Source organism: Eublepharis macularius, chromosome 1 (genome assembly GCF_028583425.1).
Source record: "Eublepharis macularius isolate TG4126 chromosome 1, MPM_Emac_v1.0, whole genome shotgun sequence".
NCBI classification, from domain to species: domain Eukaryota; kingdom Metazoa; phylum Chordata; class Lepidosauria; order Squamata; family Eublepharidae; genus Eublepharis; species Eublepharis macularius.
The window spans coordinates 19,311,552-19,339,209 of NC_072790.1; the positions used below are offsets into that span (position 1 = coordinate 19,311,552).

Consider the following 27,658-nt stretch of genomic DNA (forward strand, 5'->3'; position numbering starts at 1 on the left):
GCTCTGAGTGGGCATTAAGTTGTCCTGAAGGGTGGTACATAAATCGAATATTGTTGTTGTTATTGTTGTTATTATTATTATCTGTAATGAGATAAGAATCCTATGTCTCTAATCGAGCTGATTACATTTGCATCGTACCTCTGCATCCTGACTCCAACTGGCCCACCCTCTGACTTGGATATAAGGGTTGATAGATCTTCATTCTATTTGTATCTGATGAAGTGAGCTTTTACTTATTAAAGCTTATACTCTATTAAATTTGCTTTGTCATTAAGACCCACAGGGTTTTCAAGGCCAGAGATATTCAGAGGTGCCTTGCCTCTGCATAGCGACCCTGGATTTCCTTGGTGGTCTCCCATCCAAGTATTTAATGGACCAATTTTCCCAATTTTTGGATAAGAAGGGAGGATAAGAAAGCCTGTTATGACAGAAGCAAAGTAAAGCACTGTTACACAACATTTGCTATCAAAAGATTAAAATTTGCCAACAATGGACTAAATGCAAGGGCTTTCACATGTACTTTCTCTCAGAAACCATCTACCAATATTATAAATATTATGACGAAAAGTTCCTTTTCTTTAAAAAAATAACCTTATATTTTACTGCTCCGAGAGACGAATAAGAGTACTGGCAATGCTGCAGTATCAAGAACTTCTAGACCATTCACTGGGCCCGAAAATTGTCCTTTTGATTAAGCCATGTTTTCTATTTCTTAAAAGGAGCATCAACGTGAATCACATTAAAAGAGTTTTCTGTCTTCCATTAGGAAGAAAAAAATAATCAAGATTTTAAAACTACAGATTAGTTAAGAGTTAATTTGCAGTGGCAGAATGCACAGGCTTGTAGTTTCCATGGTTTGTCCTTTGGTTCACAGTGTAACTAGCTGTATTGACAAGAAAGCTTACCCACTCAAGGAGTGAAGGGATAGTATAGGTAAAAAGGAGATGAAAATAGTAGATAATACATCGTAATCCACCCCTATTTGGGGCTCATAGTGTAAAAACAGCACAGGCTCTCTTTCCTTAAGAAGGAAAGCAATGTGTCAATGAGATCCCAAATTACAGTGGCTACTACTATTTATTTTTTAAAAAGTATTTGCAGAGTTTGCACATAGCACTGTGTGCCATTCCTTATTTGTTTATTATTCTGTGCGTAAACAAAGCATCAGATAACACCCTCTGGGACTCTTGGCAAATGCTGACCTTTTAAATAACTACACTGGAACTTGTGTAGTTGTGTGATCTGATCACTTATAGGGAAGCACATTTTAAGCATAGGTTAAAAGGATTTAATAACATGATTGCAAAACACACAAAACTGTAGATCTGATTCTGATCTTGATTACAGCTGTCACAAAGTAGGAAAAGCGTTGTTTGCCATCTACTGAGTTACATGTGTGATATTTAATGAAAACTGGAAGAAGACACAGGATACTGGTCAGAACACCCTGTGAAAAATCAGACAAATCTTACTGGTGTCTAAGGAAACATGTATACCAGCAATTCTGAATATGAAGCTAGGTGGACTTACTTCCAAGTAAGCACACTGAACAATGGATACGCTGCAAGGATGTTCTCGCATATGAATTCAGATAGTATTCATTAATTGGTGGTGCTTATATTTTAGAAATGCTAATGAAAGGCAGCCAACTTTTGGAAAAAAATAAAACACTAGTAATACAAGAAGAAAATAAAAATATTAAACTAATTGTGCTATTCCCCATACAGCAGAACTCTAAATTACTATACAGTTTGAAACATTACAAAGTAGTGATACCATCACATATCTTGCTCTCTAGTGAATCAGATTTTTTTACAACAGGACTCTTCTCTTCCTACTACCTGGTCCTTGTGCGTTAACTCTTTACACAGCCAACACAGAAAATTCTGAAATATAAAATCAGATGCTTCTGAAGGACACTGAGCTCCCTCTGGTGAAGGCATAACAAGTTTATTAAGTAAACGCCACCTCTGGAATTCTAATCCCCTCTGGCTTCTTCTGCCGAGTTTATTGGTTCAATTTTCATAACCATGAGCATCATTAGGGCAAGGCAGTAATTAAGAGTTGTTAGAAAGTGAATTCTCAAACTGCAGATTAGAAAATTAAACTATTTCCTGATTACATATTAATGGAGCACAACAATAGCAGTTGCCATAAGCTTGGAAGGCAACCAAGGGATAAATCTGTGTACTTAATTACCATAAACAATGGCTGCATAGAAATGAAGTTTTATGCACATTCCCTTCTGTAATATGTCTGATATCAGTACACACTTGACAATTCTTGTTCAATTATCTCTATTATTTAATGCGCTGTGAACGGCTCTGTGTAAATAAAATTAACCACCCCAATTACTTTGAATTCATCTAGGGACAACATAATAAAAAATGTGAAGAATTCTGTATGCCTATTAATCTAAAACATTACAGAAGCTTTCAGTAGATTCTCTTGTCTATATTTATTTTGTCTACATTTATGTTAGTGAGAGCTAATTCAATTATATTTACAATCAGTGTTCAATCAGCAGCCAAACAGGTTTTGTATGAATGTGTCTTTTTTTGTTTTCTTGCATTAATATAGTACCATAAAGATGTTCAGTTGCATCATATAGAATCTTATATAGAACACTACTTCTGTCTCAACTGGAAATTATAATAGAACTGGGAAACTAAAACACTTTAAGTTGGAGTTAGCAAACAAAACATATTTGTCCGCAGTACCTTTATTTAAGTGTCTGGTTGGGTGGAAACATAAACAGAAATGACAGCTAGACAAAACAAGTAAATGCAGAGATTATTTAAATCCTATCTAAGACTTTGGAATTTCAGACAATTTTTTTTCTCGTGACCATGCAAACTGCAAATATTTACTACAGACAACAACTTACAGCAGTTAAAAAAAATCACTGATCATTTGGAGATAATTGCAAAGTATGTTTTACTAGGATTGCCGACCTACAGGCGGGGCCTGAAGATCCTCAAAATTATAATGTTCTCCTGCCAACATTTATCAGCCCCCCTGGAGAAAATGGCTGTTTTGGAAGTTGGACTCTATGTGTTATACCCCTCTTGAGTTCCTTCCCTGCCCCAAACTTCACCCTCTACAGGCTTTATCCCCAAATCTCCAGAAATTTCCCAATCTGGATTTGACAGCACTTGTTTTTATCCACCTTTTATTTTGATCAAAACAGGTTTGTACCAATTTGTCTGATATAAAATATATTTATATCATAGCTAGATAACGCTGATCAGGTACTGAAGGATAGTTAATTAAATTTTTTAACAAATTATTCCATCAATGCAGTTCTCCAAGGGAGCCTGTGTATTAAACATAGTAAAAAGAAAACCTGTTTAAAAACCGAAAAATCAGCACTGACGAAGAGCAATGGAAGAAAAATCAGTATGTCTCATAACTGATGACTAGGATACATACAGAAGGACTTCTGCAGAAGTTTGCAGGGTGCAGCAGGATTAGATTGGAGCAGGCAGTCCTTAGCATGCAGACTGGTAGCCAGTGCAAATTTTCCATTGATCTTTAAGGTGCTACTGGAATTGAATCTTGCTCTTCTACTGCAGACCAACATGGTTATCCACCTGACCTATTTTCACTGAAAACTTAGATTCTCCCATGGCCATATACCATACTTCAGATGTGGGGGCTCACCTGTGATGAGGACCTAAATGCCTAGGTTGGACCAAATGGGTGAAAATGGTTCTTGAGATTTTGTGGCCCCAGACTGTTTAGCATTATAAAAGTCTCTTAATCAGCTTTGAATTGGATCTGGAAACTAAGCAGCAACAAATTGAAAATTACTAAATAAAACTGGAATAACACACAGCCAATGGCCTGTTCCACCTACAACCTGGTTGCCATGTTTTTAAAAAGTCAGTTTCCAGGCATTCTTCAAAAACAGCCCTATGTAGAGTGTTACAGGTTTCAGTCTGGATACCATGTCCCTCTTATCCTAGAATGTAACAAACTGGCAAATAATACATTTAACCTCAATACAGGAATCCTTTGGAAGATGCAGAAATTGTTCAAAGTACACAATATCATTTAAAAGGAAAGTCCATCTCTAGTAGGGAACAAAAAAGAAAAAAATCAGATTTGTGAGCCAGAGCCGTAAAATTACTGTTTAACAGTAAAGAACTGTATCTGTTAGACCCCGTACAACAGATTTTAAAAATTCCCCACTGATTAAAATATGCATTGAATGATGAATAAACTATAACTTTAGTTGATTAATTTGGCAATTAAATTGATTAAAATTTGCAGCTGTACTAAGTATTATGGAAACATGCTGTAATCACAAACATGGCATACGCTTATTCATAATGTATGTTTATGTCCCTAAAGAACAGTTTTCTTCTGATGCCACTTTTTTTTAGCTTAACTAAGATGAGATATTCCTTACTGAAACAGAAGCCACAATATGCAAAGATTCCTAGTGCTGGAAACATAAACATGCTGGGGAGCTTACATCTTGTAAATGAGAATGATCAACACCAACAGCAAATCGGTCACCTGCAATTTTAATTACCACTATTTTTAACACCTTTTAGAAAAGTGTTATTGCTTAACTTTCATTCCCCTGATATTCAATTGAAACTACATATGCATGGTTCCTGCCCCTCCTTAAAAGAAGCAAGGGTCTCATTTCTGTTCAAAAGAGCTTAACAGCAATGGAGGCCTTTGGTCTTCAAAAGAATAAGGCACTCTGTTTGGCTAACTGAAGCAATGACAATACTATTGTTTTAAAAGGGGTGGAGATACAAGGTTTTCAGTAGATACATGGGGTCTCACTCATATTACAGAGGACTACTGCATGTGGAACCTGGTCATGCTAAGTAACTGGGCCAAGTCTAGAATGTTCCCAGCACCAGTCTTAGCAGCAACTTCTACAAATGATAGTAGAGTCCAGCAGCACCTTTAAGACTAACCAACTTTACTGTAGCATAAGCTTTCGAGAGCCACAGCTCTCTTCATCAGATGCATCTGACAAGATCTGTAGTTCTCGAAAGCTGACAATGCATCTGATGAACAGAACTGTGGCTCTCGAAAGCTTATGCTACAATACAGTTGGTTAGTCTTAAAGGTGCTACTGGACTCTTTACTATTTTGCAACTGCAGACTAAAACGGCTAACTCCTCTGGTTACACACATGAGATTTCAGTGTAAGGATTTCAGAAGTATATCCTACTATCAAAACTCAATGTATGTTCCAAAGGCCACACAGATCTTCTACAGTTTTCCCAGTACTTCAGTGCTGCGGCTGAACTCTGTGCATGCACTGGGAGGAGTGAGTAGATCTGTCATCAGTCCTAAATACAGAGTTGCCTGCCTGAGTGGGAGGAATACATGGGCAGTGCCAGACTTCTTCAAAAAGCCCTGACATTAGTCTACTTAAATAAATCTGTTCCTGGACTACTGTTTAGATTAATAGTAAATAAATCATTCCATAAATATAAAATGGAAATGGAGTTGTATTTCCCAAGAAACATGTTTTTATTTTATTAGTTTGTTTAAAATATTTGTATTCTGCCTTTCCTTGTGCTTCAAAGCAGCTTACAAGTCATAGGTAAACTATTACAGTTTAAAACAAACAGAATAAACTTCCAGACATGCGGCTCCCCTCCAAAACTTGCTTACAGTCTATACTTTGTCAAAATAAAATGGCCTTGCAAGTGCCTCCTGAAGATTTCTAATGCTGCTGCTGCTGCCCCCGCTTGGGACCCATTTCAGAGACTGAGGGGTACCATGGAAAAGTCATAGGATCTGTCGATGCCAGGCAAGCTGCCCTAAGCATGGGAACCGCCAGTAGGTGGCAGTCTGAAGATGACAGCTGGTACGTGGGGATATATGGGAGAAGATGGTCCTTTAGACATGGAGGTCCTAGGCCAACACCTTGAATTGGACTTCGAAACAAATTCACACCAGTGCGTCTTTTAAGATGGGCAACTTATAATTGAGCTGCCACATTTTGCATCAGCTGAAGCTCCCAGGTTGTCTTCAAGGGCAACTCAACATAGTGTGCATTAAAGTAATCTATCTGGGAGGTTACAGAAGCAGGGGCCAATGTGGGAAGATTGAAGAAATGTTGAGACGGATGCAGCTGATAGGAGGCTGTATCTACACCATCCTGCTTTTCAAACAGGACCGCTCAGTCCAAGAATACTTCTAAGCTCTTCTCCTCCTCTCTAAATGCTGATTCCACTCCATCTACTGCAGGGGGATGTAACCTCTTCTAAAACATCAGCCTTCCTGACCAGCAGGGCTCATTTTGAGGGGGAACATGCAGGAACGCAGTTCCAGCAGTTCCCCAAAGAGGTCACTTGCCAGGTGGCCCCGCCCACCTGACTCTCAGCCATTTGGGCCCGTTTCCGCCTGGACTGGGGCCGAAATGGCCTGGATCAGGCCTCTGACAGGTGGTGGATCACTCTCCTGCTCATCAGTGGCCTGATCCTGACCATTTTGGGCCCCTTTTCGGCCATTTTCAGCCCCTTTTTTGCCATTTTGGGACCAATTTTGGCCCTGAATAGCCAGGATTGGGTCCAAAACAGCCAGGATAGGTGATGTCAGGGGGTGTAGCATATGCAAATCTGGTGATGTCAAGGGGCGTGGCATATGCTAATGAGTTATAATGAGTTCCTCACGCTCTTTTTCTACGAAATGACCCCTGCTGACCAGCCTTACCGCTGTCTTGTCTGAATTCCTCTTCAGTTTGTTCTGCCTTAGCCACCTAGCCACGGCCTCAAAGCACCAGTTCAAAGTGGCCATGGAGGCATCTGGATGCCCGGATAGTGAAATATAGAGCTGGGTGCCATCTGCAGATTAACGACACCCAACCTCGAAGCTCTGGAGCAGCTAATTCAGGAGCTTCATAAAATTATTGAAGAGCATGGATGAGAGAATAGAACCCTGTGTGGCACTCCACAGGGCAAATCTTCCTCTGGAAACTCTGTGTTATGGTTTGGATCAAAAAAGACCAAAACTACCAAAGGGCTACTAACTTAACATCATATTTCAAATGATGGATAAAAAAGGAGCAGTCAGCTGTGTCAAAGGCCACTGACAGATATAACAGTATTAGCACGGATGGCTGCCCCCCCTTGCAGTTTTAAGCAAAGATTGTCCACCAGAACAACCTAACATCTAGGTTCCAAACTCAGGCATGAACAGGGGCGGCGCGTCAATGGAGGCAAGTTGGGCAATTGCCTTAAGCATAGAGGCGCTGGAGGGGGCACCGGGGTGGATGGGTGGGTGCTGCAGAGCAACTGAGCAGGAGGGCTGGGAGGACGCACACAGGCCAACTGCCAAGCATTCCCCCCTATCTCCTGCCTGTCGCCTCACAAACTAGAAAGGAGCAGAGGAAAAGTGGTAAGTTTCTTTTGGTGGACTGGGAGGGAGGATGAGATGGAATAATGACAGAAGAAAGCAAAGGGGAAGGAGAAAGTGGGAAGGACCTAGAGAATCAGCGGGGACATTTCTCTCTCTGCCATTTCCCCCCTCCTCTCTTTCTCTCTCTCTCTCTCAATTTAAGCCTTGGGCGAAGCTTCAACCTGGAGCAAGGAAGAGAGACTCTAGCTGGCTGGGGAGCAGCGAGCCCCCATCTGACCTTTTCTCCCCCTTGCTCCCTCCTTTCTTTTGCCCCCCCCCCCTGTACTAAAAGGAATGACAGGAGGATTGCCCATTGGAAATAATAGGAGAGGCTTGAAGGCCCATTGGAGATAATGGGAACCAGGGATGCCAATTTACTTGCCTGGGCTCCATTGAAATGCATCACAACACAAAAAAAGTTGCAAAGAAAATGTGGAATGGATTTTCCATAAAGGTCTCTAAGACCAGATGGAATACTCTAGGAGTGGGATGACAGCCCCCAGAGTGCAATGACTGTCCCTAGCTATCAAGTTTGTGCTCCGGGACCAGAAGGACAGGTTTCAGAGTGGAATGACAGTCCCTGGAATAGGCTCAGTGCTTTGGGACTGGAAGGACAGCCCACAGAGTGCAGTGCATTGACAGCCCCTGGGAGTAGAAGAAGAATTCTGGGACTGGAATGACAACTCCAAGAGTGCAATGAATGACAGCCCCTCAGAGTAGAATCTGTGCTCTGGGAAGGAATGACAGTTTAGACAGTGGAATGACAGCCCCTGGTAGTAGTAGAAGCAATCTTGGAGTGGAATTACAGGCACCACAATGGAATGACAGCCCCTGGGAGTAGCAGAAGTGTTCTTGGACTGGAATGACAGCCCCAGAGTGGAATGACAGCCTCTAGGAACAGAACCTGTGCTCAGGGACTGGAATGACAGGTTGAAGAGTGGAACAACTGCACCTGGGAATAGGGTCAGGGCTCTGGGACTAGAATGACACCCCCTGTCATTCCACATCCTCTGCTATTCCAGTCCCAAGGACTGTCATTGCACTCTGGGGCCTGGGTTGATAGATTAAGATGGGTAGCCGTGTTTATCTGTAGCAGTAGAAAAAAAGTCCAGTAGCACCTATAAGACTAACAAAATTTGTGGTAGGGTATGAGCTTTCATGAGCCATAGCTCACTTCACTACTGGACTCTTGGTCTTTTTTTGTGTTGTAATGCATTTCAATGGAGCCCATGCAAGTAAATTGGCATTCCTGGCTCCCATTTTCTCCAATGAGCCTTCAAGCCTCTCCCATTATTTCCAGTGGGCAATCCTGTCTTTCCTTTTAGTACATCACTTTCCCCCTCCCCGGCTGGCATCAATTCTACTTCTCACCTTTCCTCAGGCTTTTCTGGGGGGGGAGGGTGCTGCTTTTGGTGGAAAGAGTGGCTGGTTGTGTGTGCACTGCCACAGAGGAAGGAGGAAGTGAGGTGAGACACACACAATTCCCTTTCGGTCCCTGTGCGACAGGTAGGAGCAAATCACTGTTGTTGGGTTTAAAGTTGTTGTTTTGAATTCTATTACTTTCCTATCCCCTTCTCCCTTTTGTTCTCCCTCCCCCTTCCTCTTCTCTGATCTCAATGCTGCTCCCCCCTTCATTCAAGCAGAGCAGCACCCGCACTGCGCCCCTTCTTTATCACCTCCCTTCTCTCATCCCCTAGGTTCCATATATCACCCCCACCTTCCCCCTCTCCCACAATAGTTTATTTCAATATTTATACACCACATGCTTAGCTGTCAGCTGCTGCTCACTTCAAACCCAAGCAGGGGCGGGGGAGGAGGATGAGCATGGAGGGAAGTTCCCGAAAGGGATCTCTAACAAAGGTGATCAAGCGGGCCCTGTAAGAGAAGCCCTCCTTCTACTGCCAAGAGTCTTACAATAAGAAAAACAGACTGTTGTTATTTATTCTCACACTTATTAAAAAAATTAAAATTTAAAATTTAAATTAAGAAATAAAAATTAAATTAAAAATGTAAAAAGTTTCAAGTATTGTGCTTTTCATTCTTCCTACGTTTCTTCTGTTTTTTAAAGTGGGTTAGCGGGGGGGGGGGCGCAAGTAGGTATTTCGCCTCAGGCACCAGAAACCCTGGCACTGGCTCTGGGCATGAAGGAGGATTGAACTGGGTTGAGGTCAGATGTGTCATCTTGGAACCTCTGGCAGTTGCTTCACCACCACACGCTCTAGCACCTTCCCCAGAAAAGGTATATTGGAGATGGTCCCATGCTTAGCCATATCCAGTGAAGTAACATTTTAATAACTGTTTCCTCCAAAGGTCTAGGGAGAGCCCCTTCGGCAAGTGTGGCATTAACAGTTTTAACCAAGGGCTTCAAGACCTGGCATGATTTTAGAAGCCAGGATGTATCTGCGTCAAGAGCACAAGCAGTGGTTCTCACACTCCTGAAGAGACTGTTCGCATTCATTGGCAAGATTAGCATGAATGTACACATAACAAAAGGACAAGCAGGTACTTCTGATGCATCAGGTACTCAATTGGCCTCCAAGTTGGAAGAGGTGAGAGAAATTCTACCAACAAATAACCTCACAAAAACTTCAGAAATAGGGGAATCATTAACAACACTGACAGGATTGCGCCTAGGTGTTATCAAGTCACTTCAAACAACCGAGCTGGAAGAAATTCAGCTGACACAATGGTGGCGGAGAAAAGAGTTTTCTTTGCTGAAATCACCTCACCGCTTAGGCCCGCAAATGGTCTCTTTGGCATGCTCTGTAGAATGTTTCCCACGTCTCCCATCCATGTTGCTCTAGGCATCTCCTAGTCTGCTTCATATCTCTCAGCTCACTGGTAAACCTAGCAGAGTGTGCGACAAGACGTCAAGGACCACGATAAGGGCTGGACCTCCAGCCCCCTCATCAGATCGCCAACGAACTACCTGGTGCAGAAAAAGTCCTTTCTTCTTTCTAGACTTTACATTCTTCTGCAGATCTTTAGACATTCAATGAATAGGAGCGAAATGCCTACAATAAGCCTTATGGATGCAGGTGTGGCAGTCAGTAGATCAGACCCAAAGCAGGTGCTTCATGCTAGATAGTTGCCATGTTAGACAAAGGAGGTGAATATCAGATAGCCGCTTTGAGTCCAAGGAGATAAGGCAGAATAGAAATGCTTCAAATAAATACATTTAAATATTTTTTAGAATTTATTTTTACTTCATTTATACCCTGCCTTTCTCTCTAATGGGGACTCAAAGCAGCTTTTATCATTCTCTCCTCCATTTCTTCCTCCCAACAAACCCTGTGAGGTAATTCAGTTTGAGCATCACTGGCCCAAAGTCACCCAGTGAGCAGAGCAGGGAACTGAACCCGAGTCTCCCAGACTCCCAGTGGCCATCACTCTAGCCACTATACCACACTGGCTCTCATAAACAGTGTATATGAGCATCTGTGCATTAGCTGGCACACGGGCAGGGACAGAGAGATACCAAAAGCCCCTAACTGGAACATCTTTTGGGGTCTCAGAAGAAAGGGGTCAATTGGACCAGTATGGTATGGCCCCAGTGGACCCATTCATTGCCAAGAACCTTGACTCCTGTTCTGCTCCATCATTTTGGACCCCCTCCCCGACAGAAAATAAAGACTCTGTTCTGGGAGGTGCTTTGGGAACCACGGGGCTCTAAACACCATCTCTTCAACATGACTGCTGCTGTAGCATCTAGCTGGACCTCGCACACTCCATAGCACAGAGGTGAGCTACGGCAGGATAAGAGCAAGCAGTGCTGCTTGCTTGACAGGATTCACACTTTTAAATGCAGGTTAAAAAAATGAGCGCCTGATTTTTTGTCCATTTTTGTGCTGTTTGTCCCCTCATTGATCTTCTGGGGTTTGTGCGAACGGAGTAGAAGCTACTGTATAGATACATGCTGAAAACTTTGTGTTACTTATGTGATATGTTAACCAGTGGGTTGTCGCAGAATATGGCAATGATCCAGGAACTCAATGCCTATGCTCCTTGTTCTCCTTTTGCTACCATGTTATGAGCTTCTGAATGAAGGCCCATACCACAAATATACATGGTACAGATAAAACTGAAGCCACTGTCACATACAGAGCTAACATAATGTTTGGAGATTCCACAGTCCAGATGCTAACAGGAACTGAAAGATGTAGTATATGCTGGGAGTGTTGTGTGCCTGCATTTTGGGCTACTGGAGGTTTTTATTTGTTATTTATTTATTTACATTATTTATAGTCCGTTTTTCTCACTGTGACTCAAGACAGATTACATAGTGTAAGTCAATAAGACTAATGGTCAGGACCTCCAATAACCAATACAATAGGGTATGGATTGCAGAAATCTGAAAAAAAAAACCTCAGGCAGATATCCAATACTGAGCTGAAACAATGCTGAAACAAAACCTAAGTAATTTAACATGATGTACTAAATGACACGGAAACTACCCACAGAAGCATACTTACAGCAACAGGCAGTACACAGTAGTATAGTTTACAGTCCCCATCCCTTTACCAAAGCATCTCTTTGAGCCATTTTCTTACAGCACAGCTTTATTACCTGTGTAAGGAAGCCCTCTTAGATAATTTTGTTTTGCACAGTTTGCAGAAAGCCAGGAGAGGGGGAGCATTCTTGACCTCTTCGGGTAGGCCATTCCACAAAGTGGGGGTCACCAAAGAGAATATGTATGCACAGGCAGCTGTTGATTTTGTCTATTTGCAGGGTGGCACTTGCAAAAGAACCTGTGCAGATGACTGAAGCTGCGGTGGCTGCAGCCCAAGATAGATAGGATAATGTTTTTAACAGAATCAGCAGCACTGACTCTTCCTCCTCCCCCAAAAACCTACCTACCAGGCCAGATCATAGCAAAGAGTTATCAATATACAAGCTGTTTTTCTAATAGTACTTTCTATATAAGTGGCAGTTGGTCTTGCCCGAGAGATCCCCATATGAAGACAAACAGGATATTGACAGAAAAACGGAATATGAAATCCTCTATTTTATGATATCTGGAGAGATCATATTCTTCAAAAGAAAACACCAGGCTCAAATGTGGTGCTGTTTGTTGCAGATATAATGCACAGAAGTATTTTTAATATAATTAGGAAATATGTCCCCCGCTTACTTACAAAGTTGACTACGACCTTGTTAATTGCAGTATTTAAAAGCATTTGATTGACAATTAAATCAAGTCTCCATTTTAACTCAGTAAAGAGTCCAGTAGCACCTTTAAGACTAACCAACTTTATTGTAGCATAAGCTTTTGAGAACCACAGCTCTCTTCGTCAGATCTTTTGCAACTACAGACTAACAAAGCTAACTCCTCTGGATTTTAACTCAGGATATCAAGCAGTTCAGCTACACATCAAGCTGTGCATGACATTAGCTTCTAATAGTGTCATTTTATATTCTTTCATATTTGCTATTGAAATGTAGTAGGCGAAAAAGAGAAAATATGAGGAAAATATACTTGTAGCTACAGCTATTTTTAGAAGATAATAGAAAAGAACTGACTTCTTAGATTTATGTTATTGAAATAGTTTGTAACAGTTCCTTCAATTTCTATTTTACACCCATGTCATGTATGTATTTTTTCGTAAATTTCATATTTCAGAAAAAATAAGGCAAACAGGAAATGGCTGGGTAATGACTAGAAAACAAAACACATACACCCCGCATATATTTGTGAGCATACGCTGCCTTTCCTCTCATCATTATACGTGATTTAATGTACTTGACATAATACCTTGAACCTTTACACAGTGTAAATTAATAACAGCATCTGCTTAGATTTTTAGTTAACATCAGTAATTTATGGCTTTCCAGTGTAAAGTCAGACTTTTAAGGCTGCGCTGACATTAGCCTGGGGTTATATTAGCTTTACAGATGCATGTGGCGTGAGACAAACACATTTGCTTCCACTGAACATTATTTAATTTCTGCATGATCTGAGTGCTGTTTCAGAGCATACAACGTTTGTAAATCTCAGCCCCAGCCCATCTGACAGGAATCATTTGTTTAAAAAGCCATCTAAGATTTACTGTGCGTTGGATCTCACCACAACAATGCAGTTTACAAAATCTAACTCTACGCTTTAATCCTTTTTTGACGGAACCAGCAACACAAAGTATTACACACTTTAAAAAAAAATCCAACCTGCCCTCCTGAAAAAAATATAATTGTGGAGCATCAGTAACCAGATAGTATTCTCAAATTTCAGTGATCTAGTCAGTGGAGCCTTTCCCCATGTACTGTGCTCTGTTTCATGTGGTACATGGCTTTAGCTGGCCAAATCTCGTCCCCCCCCCCATCCCACTGAATCAGTAGAACAGTAAAGATCTTACTCTCTCTCCTTTTTTTTTTTTAGCAGTGGCATATCAATGAAGCACAGATGTGTATTCCAACTCTGCATGGATGAGCACACTGTTCAATAGTCCTGGCTCACACGGTATCAGGGCAAGTTATCACTTCCCATGAAGGCACTCTTATCACCAGGGCCCAGAGAGGTGGCTGCAAATCGCAGCCTTTTTATTTCCAAGGCAGTTTTGCTGAACATTCAAGCTTCAAAGATTCACACTTCCAAAACTCTATAAGAGTTTGTGAACGCTCAATTTGCCAAAACTGTTTACAGTGTAATTGGGCACCGTACCTGTGTCCATGAGATAGCGAAGGCGCTTCTCCACCAGCGCGGCACGGGTGTCAATTTGCTTTTGCTCATTCTCTAGTGCTGCCAATTCTCCTACAACATACTGACTGGTGTCTTTGAACCCTTTCTGTTAAAGAGAACAAACAAGAAGAAAATACATCACTTGTTAAGTTGCATTTTTTTCCTTTCCAGAAGCACTTAGTAGGGCACTTACCTAAATATCATGCTTACTACCAAAATAAGAAAACACTCAGAATTCATAAATCTCACCCATTTGCCAGATTTCGTTATGAGGTACAACAGTGTTAAAATGCCACTCCCTGAAGGCTGGTCTTATGGGTTTGAGCCTCTTTTCTGACTTTTTTACAAGTCTATAGTATTTTTCTCTGTGTAGAATCTATTCTGTGAAGAGGCCAAATATAGTTCATTTATAGCATAGTTCACTAACTTATGAAGCAGCTTTTTCTACTACAAAGGAAAAGACCCAGCACATGTTATTCATTTCTACACTGCCAATTTAAATCCACTGTATTTTGATAAAGATAGAAAACAAGAATTTACCAATAATGGCTAAAAGTACAGATGTTGTTCCATGAACACCCTCTCTTTTCTATGTATTTATTATTTGTGTAATTTAAAATGTTGACATTATGACAACAACAGTAAAAAGCTTCTTCAGGTTTTCCCTACAGCAATTTCTTGCCCTGCTTCCAAATGGCCTGGCCATCACACTGCTAATGACAGTTTTTAAAAATTCTTGACGAGTGGTGACAAAATTCATTTACACAGATTTTCAGGTGCAACAAGAATTAAAAAAGATAAAAGTCTGCAAACGGGATGATGCACTGGCTTTGGTTCATTTCATGAACACAATATTTATATTTTCTTTTCAAATCTTTCATACGATAAAAGTTACCTAACACCTGTATGAAAAAGGAGAATGAGGAGGAGATTTAAGTGTTATAGACTATTAATGCTGTCTGAAGACCAGGCAGATACATAGCTGACCTTTCAAATGTTCTTTCTGTGTGTACATAAGTGCAAACGCTAATTCAAGCTACCAGAGAGCTGTTTGTCATGCTAGATCATAGCCAGATTTCATTCAGTTTCATAAGAATACAAACTGTTTTCAAATCCTTCTTCAGGAAACATGGAACTTCAGAATCAAGTGTGCTGCAAGTGAAGTTCTGCTCTGGCCTTCAATTCTAAATGGGGACCGGAGGCAAAGTTCCATAGGAACCTTCTCCTAGAATTACTCTGAAATCACCAATAACCCTCTTTGGGGATCTTCATCAAGACTTTTCAAGATCAGGTTCAGGCTGAGATGCTTGCGTCTACTGCAAATGGATATGTATGTACAGATATTGTCTTTTGGGGAAAAGATAAACACTGTAATATTACTGTCCCACACTTGTTGCTGGATAAGGTAAGACAGTCTCAGATAGCAACACAGAATGATGTTTCTATTCAAATAGTTGCTGAATACATCAACACAGGAATTTATTGCTGAAAATGGAGATTAAGTAAAAGCTGATGAGGTAGTTAGTGCCTCTCTCACAACCAATGAGTGTTGTGCATGGAAATTTATGGAGGGACTAACCCACCCACCCTCAACAGCAACAAGCAGAAAAACTACTATAAGGGGGAGTTTATTCTACTGGCTTTGTCCTTACACCCATGCAAAAAAGGACAAATTGGATTTTAGAGCCTCTGAAGTATATGATGGAAAAACCAAAGAAGTGGAGTAGCAGAGGAAGAAGCCCTAATAATAATGAAAAGTATCATCAAAGAAATGGAACTGCCATTCCTCGATGTTAACACAAAACTTTGCTGGTGCCAGCTCTTAAGACTGCACCAAATAGTATTAGATTAAAAGGAATGCTGTGTCAGGATGAAACTTCCCTCGAGTTCATGTGTACAATTTGCATATATATTGTGAAGTTGCTGAGCAAGACCTCTACAGCTCTATTAAAGCACAACTGTTCTTAAGTAATAAAAAAATTATCAGCAGACAGATTGCTAAAATGTGTAGCAGCCATTCAGTACAGAAGTAGGATGTTTTATATTCTCTAGATGGCATTGAAGTGCCTCAGCAAAAACAATAACCACCATTTAGACAAACAGTGGACAGCAACAAACGGCCATCCTGAAGAGAAAAAAACCACACAACTATGTTGCGCTTCCAGACAAAAAAAGAAAAGGGGGGGGCACATTCAGGTTAAAACTTGTTCTTTCTGCTTCTGTCCTGCAGCTGTCCATCAAAAGCAGCTTTCCCCCTGCGGTCTATCAAATATTTCCCTCACAAATCAATTTTACACATGATCAGCCCATACCCCTACTGAGCTGAACCTCCCCGTTAATTAAGTGAAGAAATTACCATATATATTATATTAATGCAAACATCATTCAGCTAGTAATTCACGGCTGATCTGGATAATGGAAAGGTTGAACACCCATTAACCCAAGCCAACAAAATGGGTTGGCTGAGAAATTCTAGCAGGTCTCATGTGACTTTTCCCTCTAACTGCAGCTCTGCGGTATCTGCTATTGTAATAATTAAAATCCTCCCGGTAGATCAATACTGGAATCTCTTTATGGGAAGTGCCCTGATGGAAATGTCTCAAGGAAGCTGGAGCTGTGGAACTCTGAAAAATTCATTTTTTTTATCTGACAATTATCACCACGCCGCAGACTAATTCAACAGCGCGCCCCTCTCACTCTGCTTTGAATGCACTGGAGATTGACATCTAAGAAAACCTAACATCTCATTTTAACAAATAAAGGCACTATTTCCACATACAGTTGAGAATTATCAGCAATCATGAAACCAGACAAAAAATTAATATACATTAAGCACTTCATCTTCTGATGGCTTCCTCTGAGTTTCAGTTATCGCTGCCTTCTCCTCATTTCCTCTCTTTGTATCTTCCTGTATTGATCTCTGCCTTTTCATCTCTTGAAAAAAGGAAGGAAAGACATGTAAAATTATTATAATACTTGATATTTGTGTATTGAAATGTGGACTTGCATTATCTGGTTTAAATATATTTATTGTTAAACATTATTAAATCATAAAATGGGGGTGTGTTGGGTGGAGAATTTGCTTTTTAGAACATTTTCACCCACCTGGTCTGTTTTCAACATATTGACTGAATGACTGGAGCTGTGTTTTCCTGACTGTGGAGTCCTTGCTGAATACAACAGGATTTCTAAAACGTTCTGTTGCTTTTTGTAATCGCTCAGCACGAGGGTCTTCCACCTCATTCTGCCAGGGGAAAGAAATAATAAAACCTCATGTATAAATGTGAAGTTAGAAGTTGGAAAGATATATTTCAGCAGGAGAGTTTTATGTGGAGAAAACCTAACAACTCAGATTACTGATTATGTCTGATAAAAACGATAATAGGACCTAGAAAAGAATACAGCATTGGGCCTTAAAAAGTGTTAGGCAGCCATGTATATTCCTCTGATCACGATTTATCCATTTTAAAAGCACTGTGGCTTCACTCTATTCCACACACTGGTTGTCCCAGTAAAGAATTTTGTCATTCTGAAAAGGCCCACAGTCTTGTATGACAAGAAAAACTCATTTCTAATTTTATGCCCATTGAGATAAACCACTAATACTGGATGAAGGATAAAAGGTAGGATTATAATACTACCCCAGTGAACTGCATTTCATGATCTATAACTTTCTGAGTCCAGATTTGTAAGTAAGCCTTTTACAGCCAAGGAGACTACAATTACTGTTTTCCAGAGCTTTCTATGTTAATATTGGTAACAAATTCAAATGGGTCTATCAACATGAAATATCCCAGAAGACTAAACCACCACAGTGTGTGGAAATTGCAGATACCGAGGTGCTGTGTACCAAACAAATATTTCATTTTATACCTAATCTATTATTATTTTTATTAAGTGTTTTGAAAGTAAATAGGGAAAGGCTAAGATGCATGACTAATAGCTAAGCCTGCTGAATGCTGAAACTGGTTATCAAAAGCTACCAAGACTTTGCCCTTCCTCTGCATTGAGACAATTGGTAATGAGGGAGTTCTCCAATGCCCTATTCTCTAGCCTCAAGGAGGCCTGGGATACAGAATCCTCCAGGGAAAGTAACAGTTTATCCTTTTTCCACAAACACAGAATGCCTCATTTATAAATGTGTAAACTGCATTTTATTAAAAACACAAATCCAACTCAAGGCTCAAAGCTCTAACAGAACAGATGGACACCACATACTATTTATTACTCCATTAACAAAATAAATGTTTAGTAGCCCCTTTTGTTGCAATAAGTTCCAAAAAAGGAACTCTCAATTCATTAAAAAGAGTGTATTTAAAAAGAGAGGGACTATTTTTGTCATGTTGACTGGCATCAAATTGACCTAATGGTGTGTTATTTATTAACTTTTATTTCTTTAACACATCATTCACTCCAGAATTGTCAGTGAACAAGCTGCTAGGATTTTGCTTTCTGCTTCTAGCAGTTCATACAACAGCCACCTGACAGTCGAAACTGAGGTCTTTACCAAAATAAACAAACACAGCTAATTTTTTAGGCCTGGCAACATGCTAAAATATCAGTGTGATTAGCCAGTAAATCCCATTTTAAGAAGCCTTTTTATGACTAGGGACTTCTGCCACTTTACAAATGTATTCCTCTAAGCCTGCTAATTCAGTTAGCCTTTTCAATCCATTGTATTATTTCGGGGCCAGCTTCATTTTGCATTAAATCCACTGCGAAAAGCTAAATTGAACGCAAAAAATCAGACTTGATCCAGGTTTCCCTTTGTTCAAAGATAGAGACTGAAAGTCCTCTGCTGCTGCCACACACTTTCATCACCAATTTATCGGAACCGACAGTGTAAGGGAAAAAAGCAATGAAAGTCATTGTTTTGGGACTTCAAAGCATCTCTGTATCTGGGGAAGGAAATCCTTTCAGTCAGCAGCAAATACACCCACAGTCTGCAGGTGGGTGAAAAGTTATACATAAAGTGCAACTGCCCTTAGTCATGGAAATCCTTTTCATATAGGAGTAAAGGGTATGGGATAATGAAAACAATAAACTGATAAGATGCACTACGACTGTATTTGGAAATCTATGTGTATATATTATCTGAGAAAACAAGCAGCCCCAACTCTAATACACATACACATGTATGCACATGTGCGGTAACAGGATTTGTCTACTGTGTAGGAAATACGATGCACAAATGTAATATTACCCATTTCTTTCCGTCAAAATCAGAGACACCCACATTTGGGCTTGTAAAGTACTTTGATTTCACCACAGGAAAGCCAAAGAATTAGCTTGAGAGAATGCCCACTGTATTCATATTTATTGTAAATGAATTATTTGCTCTTCACTTCACAAGGGAGCCCTGTTTTACTTTCCATACCTCCATAAATTTGTGATGTAAGAAAAGGTAAGGATCTTGACAGAATTCACAACATAGTGGCCAATGGCAACAATCACTGTACAACAAAAGGCCCACCGTAAGAGAAACCACATTCATCAATATGCAGGCAAACCCTAGGATTGTATTTATCTGATTACAAACAGCCACTAACAGTCACAGCAATTTTGACTTGGGAAGACTTGAAATAAAAGTTTTTGTCACTGTGGAGTACAAATCAGAATTCAGAAGGCTCAAGGACTGAGACCAATGCTTTAGCCAAAACTTACCTTAAACTCTTGCTCTGTGCTATCAGCAACTGACTTCTGAGCAACGCTGGAGAATGAATTTGCCACCTGTGGCTGAGCTTCTAAGAGCTTCTTCAATTTCAAATCCACCAACTTGCTGTTCTGTTCAGCTATATATGCAAAGACCACAACACAGCAGAGTGAGATGCATTTAGATTCAGAATCACCAGTTTGAGAGAGATTATATTTGCATTGCTCTACAAGTAAGCTTAAAATTGGACAACTGAGATGGAATTGGAATACATAACTTGGAATTTCAGGAGCGCTCCTGATTTGTCTAGCAGTGGCCAAGAGCACCTTCTGTCGGCTGCAACTGATCCACTCACTCTCTTCTTTCTTCGATTTGGTTGATCTGGCCACACTTACACGTTTGGCTTTTCAAGTTTGGATGACTGTAACTCACTCTACGTTGGGATGCCCTTGAAGATAATCTGGAAACTGCAGCTGGTCCAGTATGCAGGACCCCAGTTATTGTCATGGGCAAACCACTGAGAACATACGTTGTTCATTTTGAAGCAGAGACACTGGCTGCCAGTTTGATTCCCTGCTCAATTCAAAGTGCTAGTTATGACTTTTTGAGCCCTCCATGGCCTGGGGCTCACACACCCCAAGGCCTGTCTCCTTCCTTATGTTCCTGTACATGAGCTTACCATCTTCAGGCTGCCATCTGTTGACTGTCCCCCCCCTCAAAGCGGCCTATCTTGCATCAGCCACAGTCGAGACCTTTTCCATCACAGCCCCTCCCTAGAGGAATGGGCTGACTTTACTGCAGGCCTTTGTAAGGTGTTGCAGGGCTTGTTTGTTTCCCAGGGTGGGATATGAGCAGCAGGCATCTTTCAAGGAGGTAGGGAAGTATCTGGAGCGTTTCCATTTTATTTGGATTAAACCTAAGTTTTAGTTACTGCTTGGGAGCTGCCTTGAGCCAACAGGAAAGATGGGTATAAAAGTTTTAATTAATAAATAAATACATCTTAAAAGGCCCTATATACCTTAAGCATATCCCCTGCCACTTCAGTTTCTTCAATTTCATATTTTGCAGTGTGGCACCTAATACTAAGCTTGTACTGTGTAATCCACATTGAGTCTCAGTGAGAAAGGCAGATTATAAATGACATAAATAAATAAATACATACATACATACATACATACATACATACATACATACATACATACTACATGAGTGACATCAAGTGAATGCACTAACTTAAATGTAAATCACATTGATTAGAGTGAAAATTCTTTTAAAGTAACTTTACTCAATATTGAACAGAATGAACGAGAAACATAAACCTGGTAGGATATTAAATGTTCTCATGCACAGTCTTGCCCTAAAGTTGTGTCCATTACTCACTGAATATACAGACACGCAGGCTGTTCAACACTAAAACATGCCGTTTTCACACTGCTTACTGGCCACGGAACATCATGCCAAGCTCCCAGAATGAAATTGCACCAGGAAGACGCTGTTGTTCCAGAAGCTTGGCGTGATGTTCCGTGGCCAGTAAGCAGTGTGAACACTTGTCAGGTCTTGGAACCAATTATTATGTGGATGTAGTATTCCTTTCCAAGCTAACACTGTAAACCAGCTTCAAACTGCGGCCTGCAGTTCTGATTCGGATCAGAAGTGTAAGCCATAATTAATTGCTCTGATGTAATGGAAACACTCTGGCTTGGGCTAAACCTGAAGTCACTAATTGACTTTGAGCATGCAAAGGGAAAGAGAGGGGAGCATGTGAGTACAAGGCATGTATACACAAATAAAAATTTGTATTAATCTGCATTATTAAATTGTTATTCTACCTTGTCTTACCCTAGTTCATCTTAAAACCTCCATATGCTACCCATCACACTAAAGTTTTAAATGGTCACTGTCTGCCTGAAAATTTATGGGCTTTACCCTTCCTCTCCCAAAATACTAGAATTTGAAGACATGGCAGTGGATTCAGGATGGGGAAAAGGAAATACTTCTCTGCACAATGAGTGTAGTGCGGTGTAGTGGCTCAAGTGCTGGACTACGATCTGGGAAAACCAAGTTCGAATCCCCACTCTGCCATGGAAACTTGCTGGGTAAACTTGGGCCAGAGAGGCAGCCTAATCTACCTTACAGAGTTGATGTGAGGATAAAATGGAGAAGAATTATGTATGCCACCTTGGGTCCCTGTTGGGGAGAAAGATGAGGAATAAGCGAAGCCTAAATAAAAATAAATACTGCACTAGAAGAGCTCTACTATTGCCAAAATTGGCACAATTACAAGTAAATTACAAGTAAATGCAAGGAAAAATTCATGCTGGAACTATAGAGAGCAAGCAGAGCCTCTTTACATGGCTCACTTGTATCCACATGGAACATATCAAAGAGAGGAAAGTGTGTTCAGTTCATAAAGGTCCTACCCAAAGCTGTCATATGGTAAACATTGAGAGTGTAGAATGAAAAGTGGAGATGTTTTTAATTCATATTAATCCCTAATGCTTTACTTCTTTCATGCAAAGTGCTTTGCTGTCTTATCTCATTTAATGCTTCCCACAAGAAAGGTCTTTTCACCCAACAGGTGAGGGGCCAAGGCAGAGGAGCAATGAGCTAGCCAGTGTTTATACCTCAAACCAGGATCTGAATTCCAGTATACCAGTTACAAATGTAATGGTACAGTAGTCAGAGTGTTGGACTAGGATCTGGGAGAGACAGGTTTGATTCCCCACTCTGCCATGCAAGCTTCCTGGGTGACGCTGGGCAAGTCATGCACTCTCAGTCTAATCTGGCTCACAAGGTTGTTGTGAGGAAAAAATGGGGAAGAGAATATTGTGAGCTACTTTGGATCCCTGCTGGGGGAGAAATTTCGTAAAACAAAGTTAAAAAATGTATCCACTGACCTCTACATGAAAAAGGGACAATCCAGCTTTTATCATCTAGCTTGTATAAATGGGCCTTATAAAAAAGCCACTAAGTTGAAAATTTTACTACTCTCTGTTGAAGGGTCTCTCTGAATATAAATCTTACTCACACGATAAGTATTGCAATAGCAAATGAGGACATCCAAGTGGAAGTTAAGATTTTTCACAAAGCAACTGAGTTAAGACCAGGAAATCTCTCAGTTCAAATCTTTCCTTTGCTGAGAACACAACAGGCAGGCCCTTACCCTTAACCAGGGCTCATTTCGAGGAGGAACGCACAGGAACGCAGTTCCGGCAGTTCCCCAAAGAGGTCACATGTCAGGTGGCCCCGCCCACCTGACTCTCAGTCAAGACAAGACAAGACAAGACAGAACCTTTATTGGCATAACTGTAACAGTGTCGAAAACAAGTGGAGCCTGTTAATTGTCATTTTGGGCCCGTTTTGGCCTGGATTGGGGCTGGATCGGGCCTCTGACGGATGGTGGATCACTCTCCCACTTATCAATGGCCTGATCATGACCATTTTGGGCCCATTTTCAGCCATTTCCAGCCCCTTTTTGCCAATTTGGGCCCAATTTCAGCCCTTAATGGCCAGGATTGGGTCCAAAACAGCCAGAATAGGTGACGTAAGGGGGTGTGGCATATGCAAATCAGTTACACTAATGACACACTTCCGGTGATGGCAAGAGGTGTGGCATATGCTAATGAGTTATGCTAATGAGTTCCTCCAGCTCTTTTTCTACAAAATTACCCCTGCCCTTAACGATTACTGACCTACCTTACAAGGTTGTTGTATGGACTGAAGTAATGCATTTGAAGCATTTTGAACACCCTAATGTGTTATATAAATACCAAGTGATACAGAAAAAGGTGGTTGCCTGAAACCAAAGAAAACCAAAGGCTTTTTAATCAGATAGGAGGGAAGTATTCTAGGGAGGGGATCTCAGATGCTTCGCTAATGAGTTAGGGACCATCACCATTATGTTGCCTGGCATATTATCTGTTGCTTTGAATATGTACTCCTAATCTCATGATTAGTCTAACCCCTATGGCCTTATCTTTATAATCTGGCAAATCATGAACACAGGAGAACCTTCACGTTAATGTGATGGGACGTTTTGCCCTCCACTGTACTTGAAGGTAGATACAAAAGAATGCCACTAGAAGAATGTGTGTGTTCCTGTGGTGATGGGAAAATAGAATGACTGAACATGTCATCTTTGACTATAAAATATACACGCAGCTACGAGAAAATTACATAAGGCCTATACTTTCTGCCCATCTGGGAAGACACAGAGCTTCTCTCCTTTCAAAAATGCTCTCGGATAGATCCTAGAACATAACATATAAGGTTGCCAAATTTGGCTGGATGGCAATGAAGAACAGGAGATTGTTCACTACTAATTAAGGACAGTCTTGTATATGGTTTTGCGATATCTGGTTTTATGATATACTAAATTATAAACTTTAAACTGTTTAATGTAATGTAAGGCAATGTAATTTATTGCTATATTGATCTGTATGCTCTATATAAACTGTATGCTCTATTTTTATTCTTGTAATATCTTGTAATATCTTGCTGGTCTAGGAGGACCGTAATAAATTTGATTTGAGTTTGAATAAGTACTCCTGTATACTACCTTTGCTTCATGTTATCTAATGTCTAAAGCAGAGATGCTTTAGGCTGATCCTGCACTGGGCAGGGGGTTGGACTAGATGGTCTGTATGGCCCCTTCCAACTCTATGATTCTATGTCAGTCCTACAATTGATCATGTTCTGTTTCAGCGATTCTTCAACTTTGTACTGGATCCTTGCTAATGCTATGTCTTTGTAAAATCCTATGACATTGTTTACAGAAATGTCCTTGACACTGTATGGAAATGTCCTTGATACTGATTGTACTAATCTCATACTATGTAATATGCCTTGAGTCTCAGTGAGAAAAGTGAATTATAAATGACACAAATAAATAAATAAATGAACAAACAAACAAATAAATAAATAAAACATCCAACTTCCAACTGCAAATAAAAGAGTAAGACATTAACACAATTATTAGGAAGAGGCTGAGGGACTGATAACATCTTTTCTTAATGCCTGAAGAATCTAGAAAATAAATACCTTAGAAGACACTAACTACTCAGTGTCCTATAAGAAATAATACAGGAGGAGACAAATATAGCCAAAATCTGATTTAGAAAAAAAGTTATAATCTTCTATGAACTGGAGAAAGATCACTGACTTCCAATAAATTAATACCCCATCTTTTTGTTAATCTGCTTTTTCTTCAAAGAATTGTCTCTACCATAATGGTCCGAACAGAGATAAACCCGGTTTCAGACCAAGTTGCAGTAACTGATGAAATAATGATTCTTTTAAAAATTCATTATTGCATTTCCAGGCTAAGGCCAGAGTACCCCTGTATAGCTTATTATATGTCCCAGTGGGTCTTTAGAATAAACAGCCCTGTGTAAGTTCAAGATTGTGGAGATGCTAATACAACTGGTTTCAAACACAGCAAAAAAACAAGCTCCACAGAGATGGGAAAACAAAGAGTGGGATCAAATGTACTGTGAGCGGAGGAGAGGAGTTCACAGAATGGAGCTATCTTGCTATACAGCCTACCAAAATGCTGCTTGGGGTAGGGGCGTCAGGTGGTGCTCAGAAATGACACCAGGCATAATGTGAGATCTTCAGTGGGAAGTGAGAATTAGTGAAAATTGTCATCTCCTCTTTCTCCAGTGGAAAGCAAGTTTTGAGTTCAACCCAAAGGTATTGTTCAGACTTTTCACAAACAGCCATCATAAGATAACTATCAGATCTTACTTGAATCACACAATACCGTGTCAGGATCTCAACTCCAAGGAGTGCTGAATGTTAACCAGACTTAGATGGCTAGTGGTTTATACAAACTTAAAACTTGAACAATTCTAAGGCATATTTAAACCTTTTTTCCAATGGCCATAACTCAGGGCCAAACTACAAGTGATGAATGACACAGGTTGGACACTTGTCAGCTTCCCTCAAGTTTTGATGGGAAATGTAGGCAGCTTGGCAGAATGTTGGACAAGTGACAGTTGAAAAGTCCATTGGACAGCAGTCGGAGAGCCAAGCTGCAAGACCAGGACGCCTAAATTTCCCATCAAAACTTGAGGAAAGCTGACAAGTGTCCAACCTGTGTCATTCGTCACTTGTGGCTTGGCCCTCAGACTCCTCTGAGTGACAGATCTCATTATGCCAAATAGTACCTTCACAAAAGTGCTTAGAAAACCTGTTGCACAAGAACAGCATCAAAATTATCAGTAGTACCATTAGTGTGGATAGAATAGGTGGGAAAAATGCTGTCATAGCTACAGCAACTGCAGCCTACTGCATTGCCCACTTCATGCATTTACACCTATCTACATGAGCATATCCCTAGGGATGTATGGGGCTGTTATGCAGATACTACGAACTTGAGAAGAAAAGTTAAAAATCAGCTTAACCTCACAAGCTATAACCATAAGAAAGCACTGAGATATTCGGGGGGGAAATATGATGCCATTCTTCCTGCACGACACTCAGAAAAGTACTGAGATAAATTATGAGTCCAACAGTCTCATCTAGCTATTTGGCTCCAAACTAGGAATAGCAGTTTTGAAGTGACTGGACAGAAGACTATTAGATGTTCTTTCCACAGATCTGCATCTGGACGTTACATTAGTCATATTTAGAACAAAAATAACACATTTTATTTATACCCTGCATTTCTCCCCCATGGGAACCCAAAATGGCTTGCATCATTCTCCTCTCAATTTTATCCTCACAACAACTTTGTGAGGTAGGTTAGACTGAGAGTGTATGACAGGCCCAAGGTCACCCAGCAAACTTCCATGGCAGAGCAAGGATTAGAACCTGAGTTTCCCAGATCCTAGTCTGACTCTCTAACCACTACATCACCCTGGCTCGTTACACAGAACCAGTGGACCAAGCAAGCTCTGCCTGTATCAGTGCCACTGTTCCTCAGGAAACTGAGATTCTGGCATAGAAGGAAACAAGGGGTCTTCATTCCAGAAATCACAATGGGATCCAGTAAACCATGAGATCTTGAGAGTTGCTGTAGCATAGCGGTTAAGTGACTGGACTGCAAATAAGCACTCGGCTGGTTTAACTCCCATTCCTGCCATGAGCTCTGCAGGTGGCCTTGGATAAGCCACTCCTTTCAGCCCCAACTCCCCAGCTGTATTATACAGATAATAATATACTGACTTTGTTCACTGCTCTGAGAGGGGCACTAATTTGTCTAGAAGAGCAGTATATGAGTGCAGTTATTATTGTTATTGTTATAAATTATACACTAGGGATAGCCAAAGTAACACAAGAATTATCCTTAAATTGCCTCGAAAGGCAAAGCAGTGGGCATATTTACTATGTTTAAATATTAAATACATTAAATATTAAATGCATAAGACTTAGTTCAAAGCCCCAGATGGTGATGTTCCCACCGGTCATCTCCACGTTATTTGTTCCATTTTATTCTAATAGTGGCTTCTGTAGTGTGCCCTTAACACTGTAATTATTAGGAGTGCCAGTGACAACAAACAACAACACCATTCACAGAAGGGTTGCCAGCTCCAGGCTGCAAAATTCCTGGAGATTTGGGAGGTTGATCTTGGAGAGGGAGGGGTTGGGGGGGGACCTCAGCCACAGATAATGCCACAGAGTCCATGCTCCAAAGTGGCCATTTTCTCCAGGGTAACAGATCCCTATGGCCTGGAGGTCAGTCATAATTCTGGGAGACTTTCAGGCACCACTTGGAGGCTGGCCACCTGAATTCACAGTCTGCCAAATTTAAATTAAATTTACATTCAGTGTTGACCACAGATGCACCTCAAGAACCAAAGAAAATGTGCATCCAACCAGTGTTCAGTCATCCAAAGTCAGGTCACAGAAATGTCTTTGCAGGCGCTTTAGAGATATATTAGGAATATATATTTTAAATCTTCTTGTGGGGTAAATGCAATGAAACCGTTAATGAAAAACAAATGAATGCAAGG

The 27,658-nt window shown here is 40.6% G+C and overlaps 1 protein-coding gene across 2 annotated transcripts in view; it reads right to left on the bottom strand.

Moving 5' to 3' along the window:
* Positions 1 to 27,658, bottom strand: part of EHBP1 (EH domain binding protein 1) — a 411,820-nt gene that overhangs the window by 39,555 nt on the left and 344,607 nt on the right. For both annotated transcript variants that reach the window (XM_054974434.1, XM_054974440.1), the window contains 4 exons: positions 19,715 to 19,842; positions 17,156 to 17,294; positions 16,878 to 16,984; positions 14,033 to 14,156 (listed from right to left, as the gene is read on the bottom strand). In XM_054974434.1, coding sequence (XP_054830409.1) covers positions 14,033 to 14,156; positions 16,878 to 16,984; positions 17,156 to 17,294; positions 19,715 to 19,842 — 498 coding nt within the window. The remainder of the gene's footprint in view (positions 1 to 14,032; positions 14,157 to 16,877; positions 16,985 to 17,155; positions 17,295 to 19,714; positions 19,843 to 27,658) is intronic.